This window comes from Coloeus monedula (assembly GCF_965178545.1).
Source record: "Coloeus monedula genome assembly, chromosome: 14".
Lineage (NCBI taxonomy): Eukaryota > Metazoa > Chordata > Aves > Passeriformes > Corvidae > Coloeus > Coloeus monedula.
Window position 1 is genome coordinate 3,251,994 of NC_138794.1, and position 23,924 is coordinate 3,275,917.

A 23,924-nucleotide genomic window follows, 5' to 3' on the forward strand; every position below is an offset into this window, starting at 1 on the left:
CGTCTCGGGACCGGGAGATTTGTTACCGAGGCCAGGCCACTAAGAGCGGGCTCTGGGGTCTGTCGCGTTGTGTAGGGCATCCAGCGTTTGTATGGGGTCTTAAACTGGCTCACTGCTGCGCTGTGCAATCTGGTGTGGGAAGGCGAGACACCTCTCCTTCTAAAAATATCCTACTTTTTGTCTAGAGAAAAGTGGATTGGCAGGGGACACTCCAAGTGTTTTGTTGATGACACTGTTTATGTGCACCTTGTGGTGTTACTACAAGCCTCGTTTCCCCAGGGATAGCAGGTACGTGTGGACATGCTGGTGTAATCCTGCTGGGAGAAGGGGAGAGACCGGTCCTGCCATAGAGCTCTTACACAAATGGAGGAGAGGTGCTCTGTGCTGCCACAGTCCTGGCCTGTCCCCTAACTGTGTCAGAGGGTGAGGGGATTCAATTACAACATTTCAACCCGGTGCTCAATTTTGCCAATAGAAATGTCTTGTGAGCTGGAGCAGTTTTCGTCAGCCACTGTAGAAAACAGGGAGGTTTAGAAAACATCAAGATGCCCATCTCCATGTAGCCTTCCAAAATAGTTCTGATTCCTTGTCCAGGAAGCTGAACTGTATCACAGCACCTAGTGGTACAGTACCGTTGGGTGGTATTGGGCACATGAAAGGCTCAAACAATTCCTCCATCTCTAATCTGCAGTGTGTGTGAGTGATCATGTGAAAAGTTCTGGGAGAAATGAGAACAGTGCTGCGTCTTCTATATTGTGCAGAGAGATTAATACCAAAGTAAGTCAACAGATTCCAACAACTTTAAGCTGAACTGAATATTAGTAACACCACACTCTTGTAAGTGCCTTTTTCAGACCTGCTCCATGTATTTTAGCCAGGGTGGACGATGCCAGAAAGTAATGACAAGACGGAAGGGGTAAGTCCACTGAAGTCAGAGCCTGGGATGTGTACAAATTGATGTTGATGCTCATACTCACCGCTCTCCAAACTGGACTCAGAGAATCCCTTTTATTGTTTCTCTTATATGAAAAAATTGTGTGATACAACCTTTGGTCTTATTTGTATGGGCAAACCCCAGCCATATATAGAAAGGTGTCGGGGAGGAGCTGCCTGTGCAATCAGCTTTACCCCACTCCAGAGCTTGTTAAAACATGCTAATATGTTTTATGTTGATTATGTTATAACATGCTGTGGTTGCCTCGGGTTAGAACACATTTTCCTATCAGCACATATGTTCTTGTGTAGCAGTATTAAATAAGTAAATAAATAAAATACTTTTAAACAGTAGGAATTGGTGTGCTTTTTAATAGAATGTATTAGATTATTTAGCTAAAAAAAAGAGTACATCTGCTAAAGCGGGGTAAAATATAGAAGTAGAAACCAGGTAATTTACAGATGTGAAATGTGTACTGACTTGCCTACATCAGCCATCCAATGTCTCTCTTACATGTACTTTTGGTGAATCCTGTAAAAAAAATACACAATAATGGCTATATATGATATATATGGCTATAATGAGGTATATTATTTCATAATAATGAAAACTGATATACAGTGCTAATGGACTAAGTGCAGACTGCATTCTTCACCTCTATGAAAGATTATCATTAATATGGAAAGTTTGGCTTTTCTGTAGCACTGCTAACACCACCAAGTGTTCCTGTTTATTGCCACACGCCTGTGAGGACATTGTAACATTTTGTGTCTACTGCTACTGCGTAATTGAAAAGCCATAACACAACCAGCTAAATCCTTGTTGAGAGACACATACACTTGCCAACAACGAAAGAGAAATGTGATGAAGGTTGGATTTAAGGTTTCTGTGCCCTGGGTGACAAGTGGCAGCCCCGAGGTGTTTGGATTTGTTCTCTCGTGCCGCCTTCTGGTTACTCCGTGGAATATCATTATTTGTATTTTGTACAAAACTGCATTAGGTAGGTCAAAGGCAAGTAAGAATGGCTCTGTAAACAATGTTCTTACAGGTATTCCTCTGATTATCTAGCGCATATTATAATCTCCAAAATAACAGACTGGAATTTTGTCATTGGTATGTTTTCTTGAAGGATGATGATTATGAAACCCATGCTTCACAGTGGTAGGAGATTTTTGACCTGGAACAGCTATGGGGAGAAATGTGAGCACAAACATTTTGCATTGTTGAAACAAAACTGGGAGAAAAATGTTCCAGGGCCTGGGCTGTCAAGTTCAGTACCAGCCTGGGACTGAAGGCCAGAGCCCTCTGAAAGAGCAGCAAGGACTGAAGACTATTTTGGAGCTGTCATCCCATCAAATTCGATCTCTATAATCCCAAAATGTAGCTTCCCCTGTATTTGCAACTGGTGGATCCACACCTTGAGTACTGAGCCTAGTTCTCAGACCCCTAATTCAAGAAGGACATTTTGGGGCTGGAGCAGGTCCAGAGAAGGGCAATGAAGCTGCGAGGGACCTGTAACACAAGTCCTCTGAGGAGTGGCTGAGGGAGCTGCGGGTGTTCAGCCTGGAGGAGGCTCAGGGGTGACTTGATCACTCCTCACAACTCCCTGGGACGAGGTTGTGGCCAGGTGGGAGGGAGTTGGCCCCTTCTCCCAGGTAACCATTGCAAGGACAAGAGAACATACATTTGACTTATGCCAGGAAGGCTTAGGTTAGACATTAAGAATTTCTTCACAGAAAAGGTGATTAGACATTGGAACGCGCTGTCACCGTCCCTGGGGGTGTTGAAGGAAAGGCTGGACCTGGCACTCCAAGCCATGGTCTAAGTTGACACGGTGGTGTTGGGTCACAGGTTGGACTCTTATGATCTCTGAGGTCTTTTCCAACCGAACTGATGCCGTGATTATCTCTAAAGCCCTGCCTCGGGCAGGCAAGGCAGCGAAGTCCATGCTCAGACAGTGCATCCTCACCTGGGAGCACAAGCAGAGCCCCAGCAACCAAGAGGCGGGAAACGCAAGCCCCGCCACCCTGTGGCACAGAGTAACCCGGGATAGCGACCCCTGCTCTTATTCCATAAGCTGCCTCTACGGAGGCCACCCCGGGCCCGCCGAGAGCGCGGGGCCTGCCCTGCCCCCGGCGGACGGGCAGCGGGACGGAACATGGCGGGGCCCCTCCAGCCCGCGCTTCCCCGCCTTTCCCCGCGGCGGCGCGCATGCGCGCTGTGCGGCGGCGAGGCCGTATCCCTCCGCGCGCCCCTTTTCCCTCGATGTCTGTGTTAATAAGGTAATTCCCGCGCCCATGGTAAGTGCCGGGCGCCCCTCCGGGCCCGCCCGGGGCGCCCCGCGCCGCCTCGCGCCCGCCCGCGCGCCCGCGGCGGGGCAGAGCCGCGCGGAGCCGCGCCACTCCCCTCCGCCCGCCGTGTCCCTCCGCCGGGCGCGGCGCGGACTCTCGTGTGGGGCTCTCGGCCTGCGGAGCCCCGGGTCGGTGCGGCGGCGGCGGCGGCCGGGCCGGCAGCACGGTAAGGGCCCGTCCCCGCGCCCCGTCTCTCCCTCACTCCCCCCCCCCGGCCGGCCAAGCTTTTCCAGGTCAGTCTGCGCCTTTGTATAGGGCCCTGTTACCGGATGTGGAAGTTGATCTCTTCGCTGGTAAAAAATAATTCCACTTCCCCCGGAACCCGGCGCCGCGGCTCCCTCCGCAGCGCCCAGCCCAGCCAGGATTTCCTGTCGGGGAGAGCGGGCGGCCGGCCGGCCTTCCGGGGACCCCGCCGCGCGGGGGGCGCGGGCAGCGCGCAGGGCCGCAGCGGCGGCCTGGGCGGCCCGCGGGGCGCGGGCGAGCGCGACGCGCCCGGCGAGGGACCCGGGAGCTGTGGGGCAGAGCGGGGCTCGGCTCGTTCCGCGGCTTTCTCCGACGGGCAGCGCGGGGTGGGCCGCGTGGGGACGGTCCCGGGCCCCGCGTGGGCCGGGGGGGTGCCAGGGGGGCCGCGGCCCGGGCCCCTGAGGCGGCGGGGCTGCGTGCGCGAGCTTGGCGCCAAAGGTGCCCTGGGGAGAGGCGGCTCGGGCGGGAAGGGAGCGGTTTCCCCTCCGCAGTGCCCCTCACCCGGAGTCTGTAACTCTTGCTTTGGAGTTTCAATAAAGCGTATGATGGGAGCATAAAAGTGAGATACGATGTGTTAGTGCGCATTGTCGGTTGTTTTTTTTTTTTTTTCTGTTTTCCCCAAGTAGTCAAAGTAGTTTCCGTTGGTGGGACACTGGTGGCGTGTTGGTGAAATCCCCTGTAGGAAGTCGTCTGTGGTAGCTCTTAAGGCATTTGTGTATTTTCGTTTAACCTGCTGTCTAAGGTAGCTTTGATTTAACGGCAAATGCTTCATAGTAGAGTTAAATGTCCTCAGTTCTGAATGCACATCCTGTAGTTCTTCGGCCTATTTTGTTTTAAGTTATTCGTTACTTCTGAACTATTAGTAAGACTATGCAGTTAGCTGAGATTTGTAGGCACACAAATATTTGTTAGAGAACATGTGTGCCATGTGAGTAAGGTTAAGAGTATATGTGGCAGATAAGCATACACTAGATAGAGACTCTTGTTTGTGACCCACTTTCTTTGCTGAAAACACTTTGTTTCTCAGTTGGATTTTTTTTTTTAGGCCTATGTGCCAGACAGAAACTGTCGAGGAAGATTCCTTATGATAAAATGGATGCTGTAGGTAGGAGGCAGATGATTTTTATTTGATGGTATTTTCAAGTTTAACTAACCAGAGGCAGCCTCCTAAGGCTGTGGTACAGTTCAAAGGCTACATCACAAGCCCTTGGATTCTCCGTGTCAGTCACAGCTGCTATAAATTACCCTTTTTGGTTACTAGTGCCAAATTTATTTGTGAAAACTGTGTAGCTTGTTGGTAGTGCCAGTCCAAATCTCGCTGCCAGTGGTTCACCCTTGTTGCATAATAACACTCTTTAGGTGTTACAGATAATGGCCAAATCTGTGCTCTCCTTTTTAAGAAAAGGCTTTTCTACACTCTCTGTTATTTAATTGAGTTCATTGTTGATTGGTGCTTATTTAAATTAATGTGTGAACCTAATAGGAGGACAGACCTGCATTAATAACACTCCTGGCTGTCTTTGCCACCAAGCTATTCAACAATGTTTGCTTTTCTCAGATCAGGTATTTTTCATCTGATGCATGTCTGACGTGAAGGTCATGTTGCTGTTCAAACAAACAAGAGAGAATTTAATTACAAATACAACAGTCACAGAGGAAAGCTGAAAGCACTGGAATTAAAGCTGACTGCAATTAACATATTAGTGTAATTTTCACTCTTACAGTAGAAACGTGGATAGTCTAAGCCTGTGATATTTATATTAAGATTCAAAGTATCACATGTGAAGTCATTGTCAAAAGGTGTTTGATTGATGTAGGAAACCAGACAGGAACTTTCTGAGTTTCTCCCATGTAAGTTGCTATAATCTCTGCTAATTGATAGGTACAATAAAACGATACCAAAGTGTTTAAGAGATGCTAACTACTCTATGCTGTACTTTAAAATATTGTTGGCCTTGGTATGAACAGGCACATAAAGTTAGCTAGAAATGGTATTTTGAATTTCTAACAATTCTGTGAGGTGTTGAAAGAGTGGCAGCATTTCTGAAGGTCAGGTCTGGCGAAGCAGGTTAAATTGGTTTTTTCTTAAACAGTGGAAAGAAAAAGACGTTCTGAAAGGACATTCTTTTTCCAGATGTAGTGGATGTGAGAGATGATGGGTCTTCAGCTATCTTCTAAGTACAATTCTGCCATCTGTCACTTGAGTAGGGAAAAGTGTTCAATGAGCCTTTAATGGAGCTTTGTGATTGCAGATCCTTATCAGAGCTAGGGCGTACATTGATTTGGTTACCTTGGGTAAGTTGCACTGCTGCTGTCCATGCTCCTCCAGCGTAAGGATGTCCCTCTGAGGGGTGCGCCTTGGGACAAACACTGGGCTGGGAGATCTCCATGTTGGCAGATGTTCTGCAACAGCTGTTTTGTGTCTGTTGATCTTGACCGACTGCTGCTCAGCCCTGCAGTGATAGAAGAGGAGCAGGGCAGGGTCCTAGGGGCAGGACACCAGTCTGAGAGATGCTGCAACGTTTTAAGCCAAACCTAATTTTAGTTTGGACTGCAGACTCTGCTGCTCTGTTGTCTGTAGACTGTGGTGTGGTAGCCCAGGCATCCCAAGTTGCAGGGTTTTTAGCTCCACTTGCTTCCCATGGAGCCTGTTTCACACACAGTTCCACCTAAATGCCTGTTGAGTGCTATTCTATACCCTTCTGGTAACACTATGATCTTCAAAGTTTTATAGAGTGTATACAAACCTAAATCTAAGATGGATGCAAAAAAGTAGTATGATTTTCTTTTGAACAGAAGTAAAATAGCAATAATAATTTGATGTTATTTTGAATTACCAGTTAATTGTGGCATCTGGCTAATGATACTGTGCGGAATACATTGCAGTAATGTGGAAGGTCAGGAGAAGTCTAAATCCAGCAGAAGCTTTTCCCTATTTACTCAGTTGTAGATGAAACCCTCTAGAGTCACACAATTGTGTAGGAGCTCTTAGAAGTCTGAAACATTATCACATTGCCATAAGAATAACTCCAACAGTCTCAAGTCTTTATTTCAGAGCCAATGATGTTTTTATTCTCCAAAAAAGTCCTCATGTGAAGTGTTACACAGCTGTCATGTTAGCAGAGCTTGATGGAAATGACACAGTTAGTGAAGAGAACCCTCTAACACAGTTCAGCAGAGTTGATTTTAGCACTGTGGAGTAGCAGCAGAGTGCTCTTTGAAATAGCAATCTCGTTTCACTTTTGAATGTATTATTGTATTACATATAGAGAACCTTGCTTGTGATAGTATCACTGCACTATTGTAGTGTTACTGAGTCATCTCAAGAGAGCAGCTGAAAAGGTTTTCTGGGATGGGAGATTGTGACACTGCAGACCCTTCTTGCTGTGTCCCAGTGCTGTGGATGAGTAGAGGGGAAGTTGGGCATGGTATTTGTTACTCAGGGGTTTCTTACAGTACTGGTCCTTGGAATAGGCTGCCAGATGGGATTCAGCTTTGGGTTGACTACTCTTGAGAAATTTTGTGAGTGCTGGTATTCATTGGTTACAAGTGACTAAACGTGCATGAGTTTTGTTGGAAAGGCCTCTTCATTTGCTGCTGGTAGTGCATTAGTGACATATAATGGGATTTTTATTATTTTAGTTGAACAGTGTAAATTTGCTGGTTTTTTTTCATTTTTCCACTAGATGGCCCAAGCATGCTTCCAAGTGCCCCATGAGAACTGAAACTTAATTCATTTCTCTTTTAACTGAAGTTAAAATTCTGCATTATGAGGCATATATCAACTCGTGTGAGGCTTAGTGCTTGTTTAAACTACAGACACTTTATATCAGCTGAGAGAATGTTGGTTAATGTAAGGAGTATGCGGTAATGAAAGGTTATTTTTTTCCTTGATTAGAACATTTTTTATCAAGTGTAGTATAAAACTGTTCAGTTTTGCATTGAGAAGTGGTGTGCTTTCACTGACTGTGCTTTACAGTAATAGTTCAAGGAGGCTCTGAAAATGTGTTGATCTAAAGTTTGTCCCTAACACCTCCTGGGAGTGAGACTGGTATTTTGAGGTCACCATAATTGATTTTTTTGGGGGAGCGTGGCTTTACTTTTGCTGCATAGGGTTTTCATAACAACTTGCAGCTCATTTCAGTAGTGTGTGCATATATATATATATAGATGTGGTCAGTGGGTTCTGAATAGGTTAAAGGTACAGACTATTTTAATTCACCTTTTTAGCAGACACCAAGTACGAGCTTGTTATCATGAGTGTCTTTTTGGTTAGTGGAGGAAGATGGGTATACACCAAAGGCAGCTCTTCCATGAGGGTGGTTGGACACTGGAATGAGGCTGAAGAAATGATGGGATGTTCATCCATAGAGAGACATTCAAAACTCAACAGGACTGAGCCCTGGGCCAGCTCTGACTGGGATATTGAACTAGGTGACATTGAGAGGTCCCCTTCAACCTTAATTATTCTGCAAGTACAAAATAAGGTTTTATTAGTTCCTTTGCTCTACTGCTGTTTGAAACAAAAATAAAGAAAATGGATCGTTGTCTTTCTGAGCTAGTTTATAACTGCAGTATTTTGAATTAAATTCCAGCTTTCCTTTGCTTCTGAGGGCCTTGATGTGGTGGTATTAGACCACCAGAAAAAAGATGTGTGTCCGTGTGCGTACTTTTCCTCCTTAACTTGCAATCCCCACTGGGGAAAAAAAGCCGTTTAAAGGGAGTGCTCTATTCCTTCATTTCGCTGCTGCACTTGCCAAATGCCGTCTCATCTTATGTTTTATGTTGTTACTTCTAGTGTCTCTCTTTAACAGGTATGACAGATTTTCTCTTGTTCCATTCCTTAGGGTCTTTCCTAGATTTTCTCTTTTGCTCCTTTTCTTTATGGAAGAGAGACAGCAGTTGTCCCTTCCTCTGCGTCTGACTGTGCTCCTTTTTTCCTTCCTTTTCCCATTGTCAGTATTTGTCCTGTCCTGCCACCTTCCTGCTTCTCTTCCCTTTTCTAGCTGGAGACAAATCAGTATTTCCATGTGTACTAGAAGAATGGACATACATGGAGTATTTTGGTGGCAGGGATGTTGCTGCCTGCAGTCAGTTCTGTAGACAAAGAGGTAATTGCTCTAGTTCATGGCCCTACTGATACGTGCCAAGTACTGCATTTGCAGTATTTTGGTCTCCTTTCTAGTTTCTTCCAAAGTCAATAGTTTTTAGTTTATTGGGCAATGTGCCAGTTGAGCCAGGGACACAGAAATGTCTAAATATATTGTTTTTGTGATAGGTTTGTATGTTTAATGGGATTTCTTTCCTGAACTGATATACTCTCTACTTTGTGTAGGACATTGGCTGCATGGCCTCACAACTGCTGTTATTAGTAATACAGGCTTAAATTTATTTGTGACTGGAAACTAAACTGATGAAAGCAATTCCATTTTTAGCATCCTTTTACTGGAAAATGTAGCTATGGGTATACTAGAGTGTTAGTAGTATCTTTTGGTTAGTAGCGAAAGTTATGGTTTTGTTGTAACTTTTTTTACCAAACAAATTTAATAGCAAGTATGAAATGGGGTGAGTTTAAAAAGTTGTGTTTCTAGGAAATCTTTGATGCAGCAGAAACAGATAGGTGTGAATTGTGTACGTGTATTATTGTAAGTGCTATATGGAACTGTGGTGTAAAAGGGACATTATCCAATCACAATGTGAAGGTTTTTCAGCTAGTATCTGTCATGTCTCAAAACTTTGCACTTAACATGTTTTTAGTAACTGTAGACAGTTAAAGCAGGTAGTAATATTTGTTTTCAGGCAAAGATTCTATTTCATGTATCTGTTGTATGTAGTACAATAATTTGCTTATTGTGTAGTTTTGCATCTGGGGATACAGAAATTACAGTACAGGTTGAACAAAAATAGTGATGGACAAGATGTTAGAAAGGTGTTGTTCATATCTATCTCAGGGCATTTACGTAGTGGTACCTCCTAAGTACATGTAGGCATTTTGCGTACGTGGATGTAATGCCTTGGGATGTATGACAGCAGCCATGATGTAGTACCATTTAAAAGCTGGACAAAGGTTGCAGTATCAGGTGAGAGCTTTTAAACCACCTTCTGCTATAAGCAATGTACATCCAGTTCAGTTAAAATTTCGTTTTAACTTTTCAGCTGCTGTGGTTACAGTATTGTAATACTGAAATCTTTGCCCTGGTATAAGTTCTGTTTGGCTGGCAAAAGTAATTCTAAAATCAAAGTGCTTATTGTAATCAATAAAGCTTGTTCTCATGGCTAAAATGCCAACTCCAGTTTTTGAACTTTTCAGAGTAGTTTGGAAACAATAATAATAATAATAATAGTAAGTCAACATGTATGTACTTAAAATAGTATTAATGTTATTATTTTGTCTTTATATTCGTTTATGTCCTTCACTAGATGTCACTAGTAGATTTGGGAAAGAAACTTTTAGAAGCTGCACGAGCAGGTCAAGATGATGAAGTTCGCATTTTGATGGCAAATGGAGCGCCTTTTACCACAGACTGGGTAAAAAAAAAACTTTTGCAGTGGGGAAAGTAAATTGTCTTGCTTTTTTCACCCAAAGAAAGAAATAGTATTATTACAATTAAGCATTTATATTACAGTTCTTGGAATTCTGCAGTCACATCATCTAATGTTTGATTCAAAATTAAAATTGTTTCTTCATATGACCTCCTACTGATTTTAGTAACAGACTGTGAATGAACTCATTCTGGTGACTTTTAAGATGAACTTTGGTTAGTGGGAAAAAGCAGCAATCATCCTCCTAGTTACTGTGTTTATGCACTTAGTATAGTAGGAAGTTTGAATTATGAAAACAGTCGTAGCTATCTAATATGTGCAGCTGAGAGTTCCCTGATACAGGGGTACTGAGTTGTTTTTTGGAGGTGCTGATTTTTGAATAGGTTGTAGAGAGAGGTCAGGTACCCAAAATTCCTAGGGCATTTACAAGCTCTTAAGAGCCTTAATCTGCTTAGTGACCAAACTTTCAAATTAACTCTGTTTTGAGCAGGAGATTGGACTTAATTGACTTCCAAAGGTTCCTGTTGACCAACGCTAAAAGTGGGGTTAGGCCCCTTGAAATGTTACACTTCAAAAAGACAGAAAAAACACAGTAAAAAGAAAGCAATGACAAACTTCCCTCCCCCATTCATATTCTGTAAAAGCCCCAACAGCTTCTTTCCCTTGCAAGGGAAAATGGTTTTGAAGTGGTGGCTTGACACCTGGATTTGGTAGCTTCAGAGTAAGAAGAAATGCTTCATACTGACATCTGTTAGAACTGCATGTTTTGTGTTCCATTCCAGTTGGGAACATCTCCACTTCATCTAGCAGCACAGTATGGACACTACTCCACCACGGAAGTGTTGCTGCGAGCAGGTGTAAGTCGGGATGCCAGAACCAAAGTGGACCGAACTCCGTTACATATGGCAGCATCAGAAGGCCATGCCAGCATAGTAGAAGTCTTACTTAAGGTAAGAACTGCTGAAACAAGTCTGAACTGAGGTTATTGCAATGGTTTATGATGAGATATTTGCAATTTGCTTTTAGTCATGAAACCAACATTGTAGTTACATGAATAGTTAAACTGAGTGCATTGGGAGCTTTGTTTTCCAATTGAACTGTAATTTATTTTAGCATTAAAATCATCATGATTTCAGGTGAATTATTTACTGCTGTTTCAAAATAAGAATACTCCCTAATTTGATACTGTGTTTAGTAACAGATTTTAGAAGCAAGATGTGTTTTAGGGAATCTTTAATCCTTTTGAGGTAAATAAAGTATTTGGTAGTTAGATTGGATTACTTTTAATAAATGAGTAAATGTAAGATAACAGGCCATTCCCGATGGAGAAAGACAATTTTGGGCTTCATTCTGTGACCAGCATTATTTAATTCAGATATTTCTGATGACATAGTTTATGCAATGATCTTGTTTGTAGCATGGTGCTGATGTCAATGCGAAGGACATGCTCAAAATGACTGCACTTCACTGGGCGACTGAACATCACCACCAAGAAGTTGTAGAACTCTTGATAAAATATGGAGCAGATGTTCATGCGCAGAGTAAATTTTGCAAAACGGCATTAGATATTGCAGTAGACAATGGAAATGAAGACATTGCAGAAATACTGCAGGTAACTTTAATTCCTCATATTAAGGGAACTTACAGCAAAGTACTTGATGATACGTCATAAACTAAGCTTTTAATATAGCAGCTGTGACACCATATATTGATAATGAAATACTGCAGCCTAGTTCATTACATGGAAATGAGATTAATGTTAGTAAACATAACTTGGCCAAAGAACATTTTCACCACCTACAAAGTTAAGGATAAGTGTCCTTTATTTTCTTAAATTTGACTTATGTAATGCACAGAGGTAGGTGGACTCTTCACAACAGAGGTGTGAAAAATTAACTTCCTACTCTGATACTGTATGTTGACTATACGTTAGTGTTCAGTTAGCTTCATATATGGATGTTAATTTCCTAACAGTTGGAGTTCAAACTGAAGAGATGCCAGTTTTTCCAGGATTAGAAAAGCTAGGATTCAATTGTTGGAGAAGTGACTGTAATTGGGATTATAATAGATAATTCTGTGGAAATGTGTGCTGATCGTTCAATAGTGCTGTTAAAGGCATATTAAGTGTTAAGTCTTATTGAGAAAGGAATGCAAAGCAAATGAAAAATATCTTTATGCCACTGTATAAATCTGTTGCCTGCCTATGTCTTTAAATGTCTGAACTTTGGATCTGTTCCTTTAGCCCCCTCCTGATTGCAGAAAGGGTATAGTAAGTAGAAGTTAATAGTAATTCATAGAAAGACAAAAAGACTGCCACGTACATTTAATGGCAGTTGCTAAGCTGTCAGAGCAGCTTTTCATGACATGTATCTGCCCCAGCAGTTTTAGATCTGTTTTAGATCTGTGAGCTTGCATCTCTGCAAAAGGGCCTTGTCTTCTTTGTTTTCAGTAAATGGTAGGGAGAAGTAGTGGTTTGTTGTTAAACTCTTTCACTCCAAGAGAGTTTCTGTCTTTAGATTTCAACCAAAAAAAATAGTTTATGAACTTGGAGATAGGACATGATGTATGTGTGTTGCATGAGTATAATGGGGGAGACCCTCCCTGTTTGTGTGCAGTGTGCAATAATTCTAGCTCTTACACAAGGTCACCAACTTCTTTATAGCTGCAGTGGGAATGATGTTGTTCCCTTTGTCTCCCAGATTGCAATGCAGAACCAAATCAATACGAATCCCGAGAGTCCGGACACTGTGACGATACACGCAGCAACACCGCAGTTCATCATCGGACCTGGAGGGGTGGTGAACCTAACAGGTCTGGTATCTTCTGCAAATACATCCAATGGAACAGGTATTTAGATGCCTATAGGATAGCTACTGGGATTTTGTACTTTAATTGATTTTCACCATTTAGTGAAAAGGTTTGAGGAAAAACAGTGGTAAGAATAGTTACCATATTCCTCATCAGTGTTTTTTGTGTGTTGTAAATACGTACATACCTAAAACGACAATCTTCACAGGGATAAATTACCAGAAGTTCTATTTGCTTAACAAACATCACGTCAGAATAGCACTTTGGCTCAGCAGAATGCTGCTGAAAATGAAGTGTGTGTTAAAAGTTTCAGTGCAATAAAAATAGAAAAAGGGACTTTGCTGGTTTTAAATTTATCAGCTAATTTTTTTTCCATCCTTCTAGATGAAACAGGAGTGTCTGCTGTACAGTTTGGAAATTCATCCACATCAGTATTAGCTACGTTGGCAGCTTTAGCAGAAGCATCAGCTCCATTGTCTAATTCTTCGGAAACACCAGGTTAGAAAGCCAAGTCATTTAAACTCATTAAATGAATTAAAAGGATGTAACTTCAAGTTTCCTTCAGCACATGAAGTAGTGTGGAAAATAATGATTCTATGGGTATAGGTACAGAAGGAGAACAAGGAAGGAATAATGACCATATTTATGGGGCTATTTTTCTTTTGTATAGAGTAGCTTCTTTTTAGACAAAATCTCCTCTTTTCTTTCAAGGTTTGATTAAGTTCTAGCAATGTTTCCTTCCAGAACTAAACCCCAAAACTGAATTTGACACTGAAAGATCAGAGCTGTTTGCCACAGCACCTAGTGTTGGCACCTGCAATTTGGACTTTTTTATGACAGTGCCCTTTCTTGTTGCTGAGCCTGTACTTGGAAGCCAAATCAACTTCAATACAACACCATTTATTCATGTGGGAGTTGCTGTTTTGGTTTCCTGAATAAACACTCTCTGAATATTTAAGCAGTGTTATAGGACACTAATCTAAACATAAAGATCTTCAGAAGACAATGTCTGCAGTCATTATCTCAACTACAGAGTGATTTTTCTGTGTATGTTATATTGTAATTAACTTAAAAGATGAAAGCTTCAGAGTTTTGTCTACCTTCTCTCATCTTGAACATCACAACACAATCTATAGGATTTTAATTTCATCTCTGTAGATAGAGAGCACTCTAATATCTGTTATTCAAATCAAAGGGTTTGCTTTTACCCTGACAAATTGAAAATAAAATACAGAGCTAGTGTTGTTGAATTTTTTTGATTGTGCTACCAATGATCTTGTGCTCTTTGTCTCCACATCTTGTTGTTTTGAAAAAGTAAGGGTGGTAGCACAAGACCCCATTTGCAGTAGATACTGCAAGCTGGGGTATGCGTTGTAGTTCTGAGTGCAGGCTTTCCTTATCTTGCCTTCATTTGTAGAAGCAATACAGGACTGTGAGAGTTCACAGCTTTATACTGACTATTGAATCAAGAATTTTAAATGGATAATTAATGTGGAATTTTCACTTTTACCTATAAAATTATATACATACAATGTTTATTTTACTTCTTAAGCTTTATCTTTCTTCTTCGAAGGTGTAAAAATGTCAGCTCTGCAGAACTTTCCATTTAGTCTTGTTTCATACTTTGTATAAGAAATAAAGTTGTGTTTGAAGTACCCATGTAGTACAGACAAAATTTTTAAGATTCTCTAGGGGTCCTTTAGTCTGTTACCATCTTGAAGACCATGTTAAGTAGAGAAATCTGCCTGGGTCCTGAGGTACAGCTGGCAAGGTATTGGTTGAGAAGTAGTTTCAAGGTAGTATTTCAAGTTTAATTTTTGTTTTATTCTGCAGTCAGTGTAATTTAGTCCAGCTTGTGTACAATGTAAAAGTTATTTGTGTTCTTAAAAGCAACTCCTGTTCTTGCTGAATTAATTGCTGTTGACACCGAACCCAAAGTGTCAATTTTGAGTGGTGTATATCAATATTATTATATTGAGCAAGGATGGTGTTGCATCCATATTTCAAAATATGAGTGCTTTATGTTGGCCTGATGAAAGACTATTTAAAATATAATATATAGTAAAGTATTTATTGGGGGGCTCAAGTTTTGAAAGTCATGGAAGAAATTTTTTCTCAGCTGTACCAAAATGTATTTGAAATCATAAAAGCTTCATTTATAAATGAACTTAATTTCTTTATTAATCTGTTGATAGTTGTGGCCACAGAAGAAGTTGTGACTGCAGAATCTGTGGATGGGGCCATTCAGCAAGTGGTCAGTTCTGGAGGTCAGCAGGTTATTACTATAGTTACGGATGGCATTCAGCTGGGTAACCTGCATTCCATTCCAACCAGTGGGATAGGGCAACCCATCATTGTGACCATGCCAGATGGGCAGCAAGGTGAGTGCCCACTTGTATGATTCCAGCCTGACAAACTGTTCCAGTTGCAGTAATAATAATGACTCGTTAGGTGCAAATAGCTTGGACAATTCCATGTACATCTATGAATTCTTATGCTAGAGAAGGCTCAGACAGGAGCTTGTGCAGTTCAGTGTGTTAACACATGTCAGCTGAGCCTCTGCTTTAGGAGAGAGAATGGAAGAGTTACTCAACTGTATGGAGGAGAAATGGCACATTTAAGAGAAAAGTGAAAACTACTTGCTTTGCCTTCAGTAAGTTTGAGTTTTGCAAACTTGTTACAAAAACTAGAAGATGAAGGAAAACAAAAGTCACCTTCTAATTCTTACACTGTTGCCTTGCTGGAAGTACTATGGGAAGGTGAGGCTTGGGTTTGGAAATCTAATGCATGAAGCAATCTGTGCAAGTCCCATGGAGTATGTTCTTCACAGAATAAATGTCAGGTCTTACATGCCTGAACTTTTAGAGCAGCACTGACAGAACCAGGTGTTTTTTGGGCCATATGTACTTCGTAGAAGTTGCTAGTGTGATAAATCCTATTTTGTGATGTGTATGCTTTGGGTGGTTTCTTTTAAAGATGCTCCGCCGCTATTTAGATAAAAATGATTCCTTCTCTGGTTTCTTCATGAAGACTCCAGTGTGAAGCTTGAAGAGTTGTACACAGGAGGCAAATTATTTGGTTCCCAGTCTGCCTGAACTAGTACACCTAGTTATCATTATGAGTGAGTGGGTGTAGATAGTAACTGAAGTGACAGTCACGTTTATTTGTCAGATGGCTGCGTGAGGAATTAGAATATGAATTTACTGAGAACCCTGCTTTTCTTATTCATGGCTAATAACTACTGGATTTTTTAATTACTTGAGGCGTATTAATCAAAACAAAAGCAAGATTTGTATTTAGTATGTCTTTAAGAAATGTTATATAGATGGTTTGCTACAGAAGTTAGAGTTGACAGACTGGTAATTCTGCTGCAATTCTCTGCCATGTCTGTTTACTCTGTGAAAAATGGCAGTGATACTCCAGAGCTAGTTACTGTAGACCTTGATAACAACGAATTTTAAAATTCTTTAGCAGCATACAAACAACTAAAGTTTTTAGTAGATGTTCACTGAACTTATAGTGCACTTTATTATATAGATGTGTTTTCGTAAGCAAAAGTATCTGCATTTTTTTGCTGTTAATAAAATTATTTAAATAATAGTAGTTTTACATAGTGCAAATACTGTTTGAAGTAAATGTATTTATGTGTACAAATATATTTTCAGTGTTAACAGTTCCAGCAACAGACATTGCTGAAGAAACTGTGATAAGTGAAGAACCGCCAGTGAAGAGACAGTGCATTGAGATTGTTGAAAATCGTGTGGAGTCTGCAGAAATAGAAGTAAGGAGTATATTACATGATCTGTGTTAAACAGTGTTCAGGACTGAGTATCTGGTTGTGGTTTTTGTGTTGTTCAGGAGGTTAATTTCTGTGTTACCACAGAATGAAGTGTGTGAAACATTTAACTTGTTCAGTCTCTCCTGTAAGTGAAATTCATCTTTTACAAAGTTGTTGTAAAAAGAAAATAGGAGGGCTCTTTGCTTGATCCTGTGGTCATGCACGTAAAAGTGACACTTGTTTAAATATATGAGAACATATTTTTTTTGTTTTTCCTTGAAGATCACTAGCTGGTTTTCAAAACTGGGTGCTGATACGTTATCGAGTGGCTTGACTCTTTCCGCTAGGAGTGAATGAGAGCACTGTACCCTCAACTTTCTGTTACAGCCATGTGCCTGTCCTGATTGTGAGATCATTTTTAGCAATGTTTCCTTTCCATTCATGGTATCTAGATAACTGCTAATGGAAAGCTTGAAACAGTGAGATTCTGCATTTGTTAATTTTTATCTGTGTGGTGTCCCCTGCCTTTTTTTTTAATTCCAAAGTGGTTTGTTATTACACAACTTTGCACCATCTGGTTTTTATAAAACTATACTGCAAAAGACATGAAAATGTTCAGAACTCTTTCCTTTTCATAAGACAGATAGATGTAGCTGTTCAGTTCAAAATTGTAGCTTTTTTTATGCTAGCCACAAAAGGTCAACCATCTCATTCCTTTTCCTGTTACTTCAATTGTGCTGACCAGTTTTGGTCAAAAGTTTATGAAAATTGCTGTCTGCTTTGACTAGACTGTAAGTTCTCATTTTGTCAACTCCATGATATTTCATTTATCAAAGGTTGTATTCTCCAACTTCTGTTCATATTATGAAATTGTGCGTAATTGAATGCTTTTTGTTGTACAGTATGTGCTATATGTTATCCATGTCTAATAACAGTAATTGCCACCTCTCATCATTTACTTTCTGTGTCCCTAAGTTGTTGCATCCAATACTTTTAGCCTTTGCAGCTTTGTGGTCATTACAGATTATCCTGACAGTTGAAATTTTCTTGCTGCATTTTTAAAAATGTATGACTGTTACAATAAAAGCATTTCTTTTGTTCACACTTTTAAAAATCTGCCTGAATTATTCATAAAGGAAATTACATTTCCTTAAGTATTTTAGTAATTCCGTTAAATGAATTTTTAAAAAATCCAGATTGGTTAAGGGATAAATTGACCTGCTCCTAATTACAGATAATTGATATAACAATACCAATAATTCTTTTAAGGGGATTACCAGTTTCATTTATCTATGTTAAACGTATTTCTCAAATATCGAAAGAAGTTGGTTTGGATGAGTTACTTGATCTGTTACTTTCAAGTGGAAGTTTTGATGAGTTTCTTGTCCCTGCCTGTACAACTGGAAATGCACATGCAGACCTCTGCCTCTGTGTGAAGGCCAGCTGACTTTAGGGCCTTGTTGTGGTTCACAGGGGTATGGTGCTACCTTACTTCAGTTGCAGTGGCATTAAAGAAGTGCACATAAAGTTGGTTCACTTCAAATTTCTTCATCACAGACAGTGGTAGATAATTTGAAATTGGAGAGAGTGGGACCCCTCCCCTCATTAAAATATTTTTAAAATATTTTAGAATATGGAAATACAGAAAACCTTTATTGTTTGTTTTCTCTGCTTCATGCTAACTCATTCCTTTATTTTATTACAAAGAGTTGATTCAAGGCTGAATGCTTTTTTCAGCTGTTTTAAATGCATAATGTGTGAACAGTTAACTGTAGTTTGAAAGTTTTTCTAAGTTGAAAATCCTCCCATCCGGGTGAGGTGACGAACTTTTCTGTGAAAGTATTGTGGAACAACTAAAGCTGAAGGGGTGTTTTTAAATTTTCTATTCTGGGTATGTTAAGTTCAAACATTTCAGCTCATTTTGAAGAGTGACAGCAGTTTTCGTAAGCAGTTTGATATTTTAATCATGGCATGGCAGCAGAAAAACCCTGTCACACAGATACTCTGTTTTTCATTTTCATGCATAATTCATTAACATGTAGTGATTTTTATTTTCATTCTTTATTTGACTGTTTTTTCCATGTTGCATGTTTGAAAGGTGATACGCATTAGAACCAGGACAATCATTTCATTAGACTTAAAAAAAAAAAATAATTGTAAACTAATTATATTCATGGATTCATATCCTGAGTCTTTGTATTGTTTAAAAGAGTGGTTGGTTATTTTAGTTACAGGTGTTCTTACTGTCAGTGGTTAGACTGTTAAGAAAACTTAAATGTAATGTAAAAATTCCCTGGCAAAATGGAAGATTTCTTTAGAGCACTGAGAATCCTCTAATTTGAATTTTACCTGGGGAGGTGATACAAAAGGACTCCAGATCTTTAGAATGCTTCTGGTTGTGTTCTAACCAATGTCCCAAGAACACTTTCTGGGTTTGATGAAATTGCTAGATCAGATAGAGTCCTCTCTATTCTAGATGTCAAAGTTAGGAAATGAATTTTGACCATTGAGTTCACAGTAGATACGTGTTGCACCTCCAGAAGCATTGGGTTCTTTCCATTGCCTAGTCACACAGAATAGTTGGCTTCAGTTCCTTAACTCATTCTGTTTGTTGGGACTGTGACAGTCTAAAAACTGCACCTGTTAGCTGCTGGCCTAATCTACAGGCTTTGAATTGGTAGTCTGTCTAGTCGATACTGGTTTTACCTTCTGGCCATGCCATGGAGACTTGGGTTTTTTCCTTTTTTGCTTAATGTGCTGTACTGCTTTTGGGTACACAGCTCTAGTTCTCTCTTCCGTGGGGAATATTCTTCAGATGTGGTCCGAGAACCTCCCCACCTCCAAATGTTTGCAGCGTGCCCCCACTCCACAGCAGTGATTCCGTCCCCAGATGTTTGTGGTGTGCACACACTCCACAGCAGTGATTCCATCCCCAAATCTTTGCACACATTCCATAGCAGTGATAGCCCTGTGCTGTTTGTAGTGCAGCACAGGACTTCTGGCCAGTGAACTACCAGAGGTTCTTATTTCTCTGCAGGCCAGTAGATAGAGCAGCTTTGCTTCTTGCCAGTATTAGGTTTTTGATGGCTTTTATGAGACTAATTCATGGGATGCATAATGCCCAGCTCAGTATATCCCAGCCCTCAAAAAGGAAAGGCTGCTTTCCACATGTGGAAGGATCAGCTGTTTTGACTAATTCCCTGGGAACTGTCTTGTAGCTCTGTTCACCAGCACTCTAATTCATGAGGCTGTTTTACATAAGCTGTTGTTCCCCTCATACTGCAGAGAGAACTTTTGGAAATAGGACTTTTTGGCTGGGCTAGTGCTGGAGGATCACTGGTGTGTTTCAGATCCTCTGAGGTGTAGGCTCTGCTGTTCATTTGGCATCTGTCAGGCTAGTTGCTATGTGGGCTGACCATTCATAAAGTTGCCTTAAAAGCAAGAATCCAAATTTTCAGGGATGGAAGCTGAACTTCCTTTTCAAATAAGTAAGCAAAATCAGATGAGCTCTCATTTTATTAGCATATGTTTTGAATGAAGCAAACCCTAGCTTGCTGTCTTCAGCTCTTAAAGCCCCTTGGAAAATCAAATTGCACTTACTGGAGTTTGTTCTGTGTTCTAGCTAGTCTCCTTATAATGTGTTAATAACATCTCCTTCACCTGTTGTTTTTGCTGTACAGGTGCTGCTGTTAGCAATGATTTGACCACCTCTGTCATTGTATTTCAGCACATTCAGCTGAGATGTGACTGCTAAATGTGACTGTGACAAGTACTGAGAACAGTAGCAAGTAGAAGGGAGGGCAGAGTATTTTGTATTTTTCTGACCATGAAAATATGTGAATGCATCAGAGGTGAAGAATAGGGATGTTGTTATGGGAGTGTGGGGGGCTGAAACTTTTAACAACTGTTAGAGGTATTAAATGGGAATGTGATACTGAACTGCTGGGATGGGAATATGGTAAAAAGACAACTTGTTTTCACTGGACCTCAGTTTTTTGATAAGCTTTGTTTTTCTGGGGGATGGCTTGTTTTTCTGGCAACCTTCCTTCCTGTTCCTATGTACTAATTACAGTGGAAAGAATGATTTTAAATCCAATATTACCTTACTCATAAAAGTATGATGCACTTTGATGAAATGGTATTTGATTGAGTATTTGATCACAACTATTTCCCAAGCAAATTGCTTTTTCAATTGGGCTCAGAGCAACATCAGACAAAATGACAGTACCTACATCACTGGAGATGGAAATACGTTCTCCATAGTTCCTAAGGCAGCTTCAGAGGAAGTGGCATTCCCCATATTATTTTCCTTGGAAACCATTTTTTATCCATCCTCAACATACTTGTATGCAGGATTTCTGCAGTTACTTAAGGATTTCTTTACTTGCTCCTTCTAAAAGGAAAAAAAGCTTATCTGGCTAATTGCCTGTTAATTCATAAAGATATGGTGTGTTTGGGGATGTAATTAGACCTCTGGATTGCAGAGTATCAATCACTGTTTAGAAATAGTCAGCTCTATGCTTTGGTCAGTGGGCAGCTGACACTCTCCAGTGCAGATGGCTGATAGGTAACAGTTTGTCATTTTTACTGTTTGATTAGAAATACAACAGCAAGGGACAAGTCTGTTAGATTAGATTCCAGTTTTTAAAAGTTACAACAGGAATTGAATCACTGGAGAAATGTTAATAGATTCTGTTAGTATTTAATCACCATGCTTCCACTTTTTTTATTTAGCTCTTTTTTGGTGATATCTTTATTTAGCTCTTTTTTGTGTGGTACCTTTGCAGCTCAATAGACTGGGATTTACTGTCTCCACACTTCAAGCCCTATGTGGGGAGTTGGCTGCTGTGATAATGGGGGTCTAATTTGCACAGCAGCATTCATACAGGTTTGCCCGAGTAAGAACTGAACAGTTTCTACACAATACCCTAACACTTGAACTGCATGTAAAGGAAAAGTATTTGCCATTTTAACTTGTATTTGATACTTATTTGACAAAGTATTGCTGGTTCTGTTTCTAATAGGAAAGAGAAACTCTTCAGAAACAGCTGGATGAGGCAAACAGAGAAGCACAAAAATACCGTCAGCAGCTTCTAAAGAAGGAACAAGAAGCAGAGGCCTATCGGCAGAAGTTAGAGGCAATGAACCGCCTCCAGACTAATAAAGAAGCTGTTTAATAAAAAATGAACACACTGCAAAGCCTGTTACTTTCAAAAACCTGCAGTACAATCTTGAACTGTACACTATATAGGTACAGCCATGGGATTTCATGATAGAGAAGATGCTACAAGTTGATAACTGGACTTAAGCCGTGAGCTCTGATTAATTTCTTGTAACATAAAAACTCTGAATTTAGAAATTGTGAAAAGTATTTAAAATTAAATACTGTAAATAGTTGGTTTTTTTACAGTTTCAAAATGAGTTGATAAATCTTTTTGAAGGGATCCAGAAACATGAAAAGCCAATGTTTTTGTGAAATTTTTGATTTTAGTATGAATCTAACTTCTGAAAAACAGAACAGTTTTAAGGGTGATGTTGATTTAAGCTGACAATATGGAATTTGATTATGTGACAAAATTAATTAACAGTTATTTCTACACGATAACAACTCAACTAGTCTGAATAAGACATTTCCAGGTGGAAATCTTTGTACAGCTTTAAGTAGTTATCTCAGATTCTCTGAAAACCATTTTTGGTTTTTTTTTTTTTATTTTAGGTGGTGAAATTTTTATATTTAATTTCAGATATATCCAAGTAGATTTACATGTATATGAAGCTAATATTTTTTAAACTTTTCAGTTTGTACATATGCTGCATGTTTTTATAATTTCTACACATACATCTTGCATAGGTATTTTTCAGCAAAGATGAGAAAAATTATGAGAAAAATGTTTAGCCTATAGGTCATTTGAAGTAAGCTAGCAGCCAGTTTTATTGTGGATGGTATATTTCTTGGAAGAATGTAATTTTTAATTAAGAACAACAAAAAAAGTATCTTAATTTACATATTAAGAGGCAAAATTTGGTAGTGGAGGCGTTGAAACTTCACTTTGTGTGTCTTACAATTTTTCTGTACGAACATTGTAAAGTTCGGTAATGAATGGAAAAGAACGTCTCCACTGGAACACAAACAGTAGCTATTTTAGAATATCCCTGTTGATCTCTCTTCCCCAATAGCCTTGAAATTACTTCAGTGATACTTTTTTATCAACGGACTTCTGCATTTTAATTACGCAATTGGACAAGTAATTTTTTTATGTTGTAGCGATGCTCTTCCTGCCCAGCATCATTGTTCTCACTGTGATACTGTGTTTGTGTGTGTCTGTGCAGTGATCTATTATGCTTAAAATTTATATGGCACGTTACATCTTCAGAGCATTGTAAAATCTTTTAAAGAACCCTTACTGCACTGCCTGAGGCAGGTAAGTGAGTGTTATTGTCTCAATTCTGTAACTGGTATAAGTGCAACACAAGGGAGTGTTACTGACTGGCTTAACACCACGTGAACCTGTGGTCACCTGGGAATGGATCTCAGGAGTTCCTGGCTTCTAGTCCTGTGCTTAGACTGAGCTGCCTTAAGATTGTTCAGTGCTGTGTTACATTAAATTTTGAATTACTGTGCAGATCTGTTTTTTGTAAGATAAAACTCTTTGTGCTTTGCTTTGTTGTTCCATGTTCACTGCTTTTATGGAATTGTTTATATAAACTTAAGCAAAAAGTCTGGTTTATCTATACTGTACACGGAAGAATTACCCTTAAAACTGTACTCTGGCCTACTTTTTCTATTTTACAATTAAATATCTTTTCCACATATGTATAGTGTAGAATCAATTCAGTTGGTTTGTGTGTGTGAATGAGAAGGTCAAAGCTGTTCTGTGTTAGGCATCTGGAAAAACATGAAGAAACAGTTTTGGGCATAGAATGGCCTTAAATGGTAGGAGGGAGGAATGGGGAAAGAATTGCATTGTACTGTACAAAACTTTGTCAGACAGGTCAAAATTTGACTTGGGTTTATACCTGGCAGTTAGGAAAAATTCTAAGTATCTTTGTATTGTTATATATTTGGCAAATTTGATTTTGATTGGCAAATTCGGTCTAAAAATAATCAAAAGATAAAAATGAAAATTCTGTGGTGGTGGGTTTTAGAAGAATTGTTTTCAAGGATATCATCATGCTGGAACTAGGACTTGAAGCAAACCTTGTGCAGTGGTTAACTGGAAATTGCTCTATTTTAGGGATTTTTTCAGGAACTACCCATTATGTCACT

General features: G+C 40.0%; 1 protein-coding gene across 4 annotated transcripts; it reads left to right on the top strand.

Annotated features, from left to right (window-relative positions):
- The first annotated feature begins 3,363 nt into the window (after positions 1–3,363).
- Positions 3,364–23,457, top strand: GABPB1 (GA binding protein transcription factor subunit beta 1). 4 transcript variants are annotated; one of them, XM_082290428.1, is made up of 9 exons: positions 3,364–3,451; positions 9,949–10,056; positions 10,854–11,021; positions 11,489–11,683; positions 12,771–12,918; positions 13,264–13,377; positions 15,075–15,260; positions 16,545–16,660; positions 21,682–23,457. In XM_082290428.1, exons 2-9 carry the CDS (start codon positions 9,949–9,951, stop codon positions 21,832–21,834), a joined length of 1,188 nt encoding a protein of 395 aa, XP_082146554.1. In that variant the 5' UTR covers positions 3,364–3,451; the 3' UTR covers positions 21,835–23,457. The 4 variants fall into 4 exon arrangements, with proteins under 4 accessions (XP_082146554.1, XP_082146552.1, XP_082146553.1 ...); XM_082290426.1 differs by lacking the exon at positions 3,364–3,451 and adding an exon at positions 7,826–8,639; XM_082290427.1 differs by lacking the exon at positions 3,364–3,451 and adding an exon at positions 7,826–8,639 and having other exon boundaries at positions 12,771–12,882.
- Positions 23,458–23,924: the final 467 nt, after the last annotated feature.

Excerpts from the sequence above, each read along its gene's own strand:
- GABPB1 (XM_082290426.1), top strand. The coding sequence starts at position 8,604 with ATGTTGCTGCCTGCAGTCAGTTCTGTAGACAAAGAG. Across the intron at positions 10,057-10,853 it reads CGCCTTTTACCACAGACTGG|TTGGGAACATCTCCACTTCA; the intron begins GTAAAAAAAAAA and ends GTTCCATTCCAG. Across the intron at positions 16,661-21,681 it reads TGGAGTCTGCAGAAATAGAA|GAAAGAGAAACTCTTCAGAA; the intron begins GTAAGGAGTATA and ends TGTTTCTAATAG.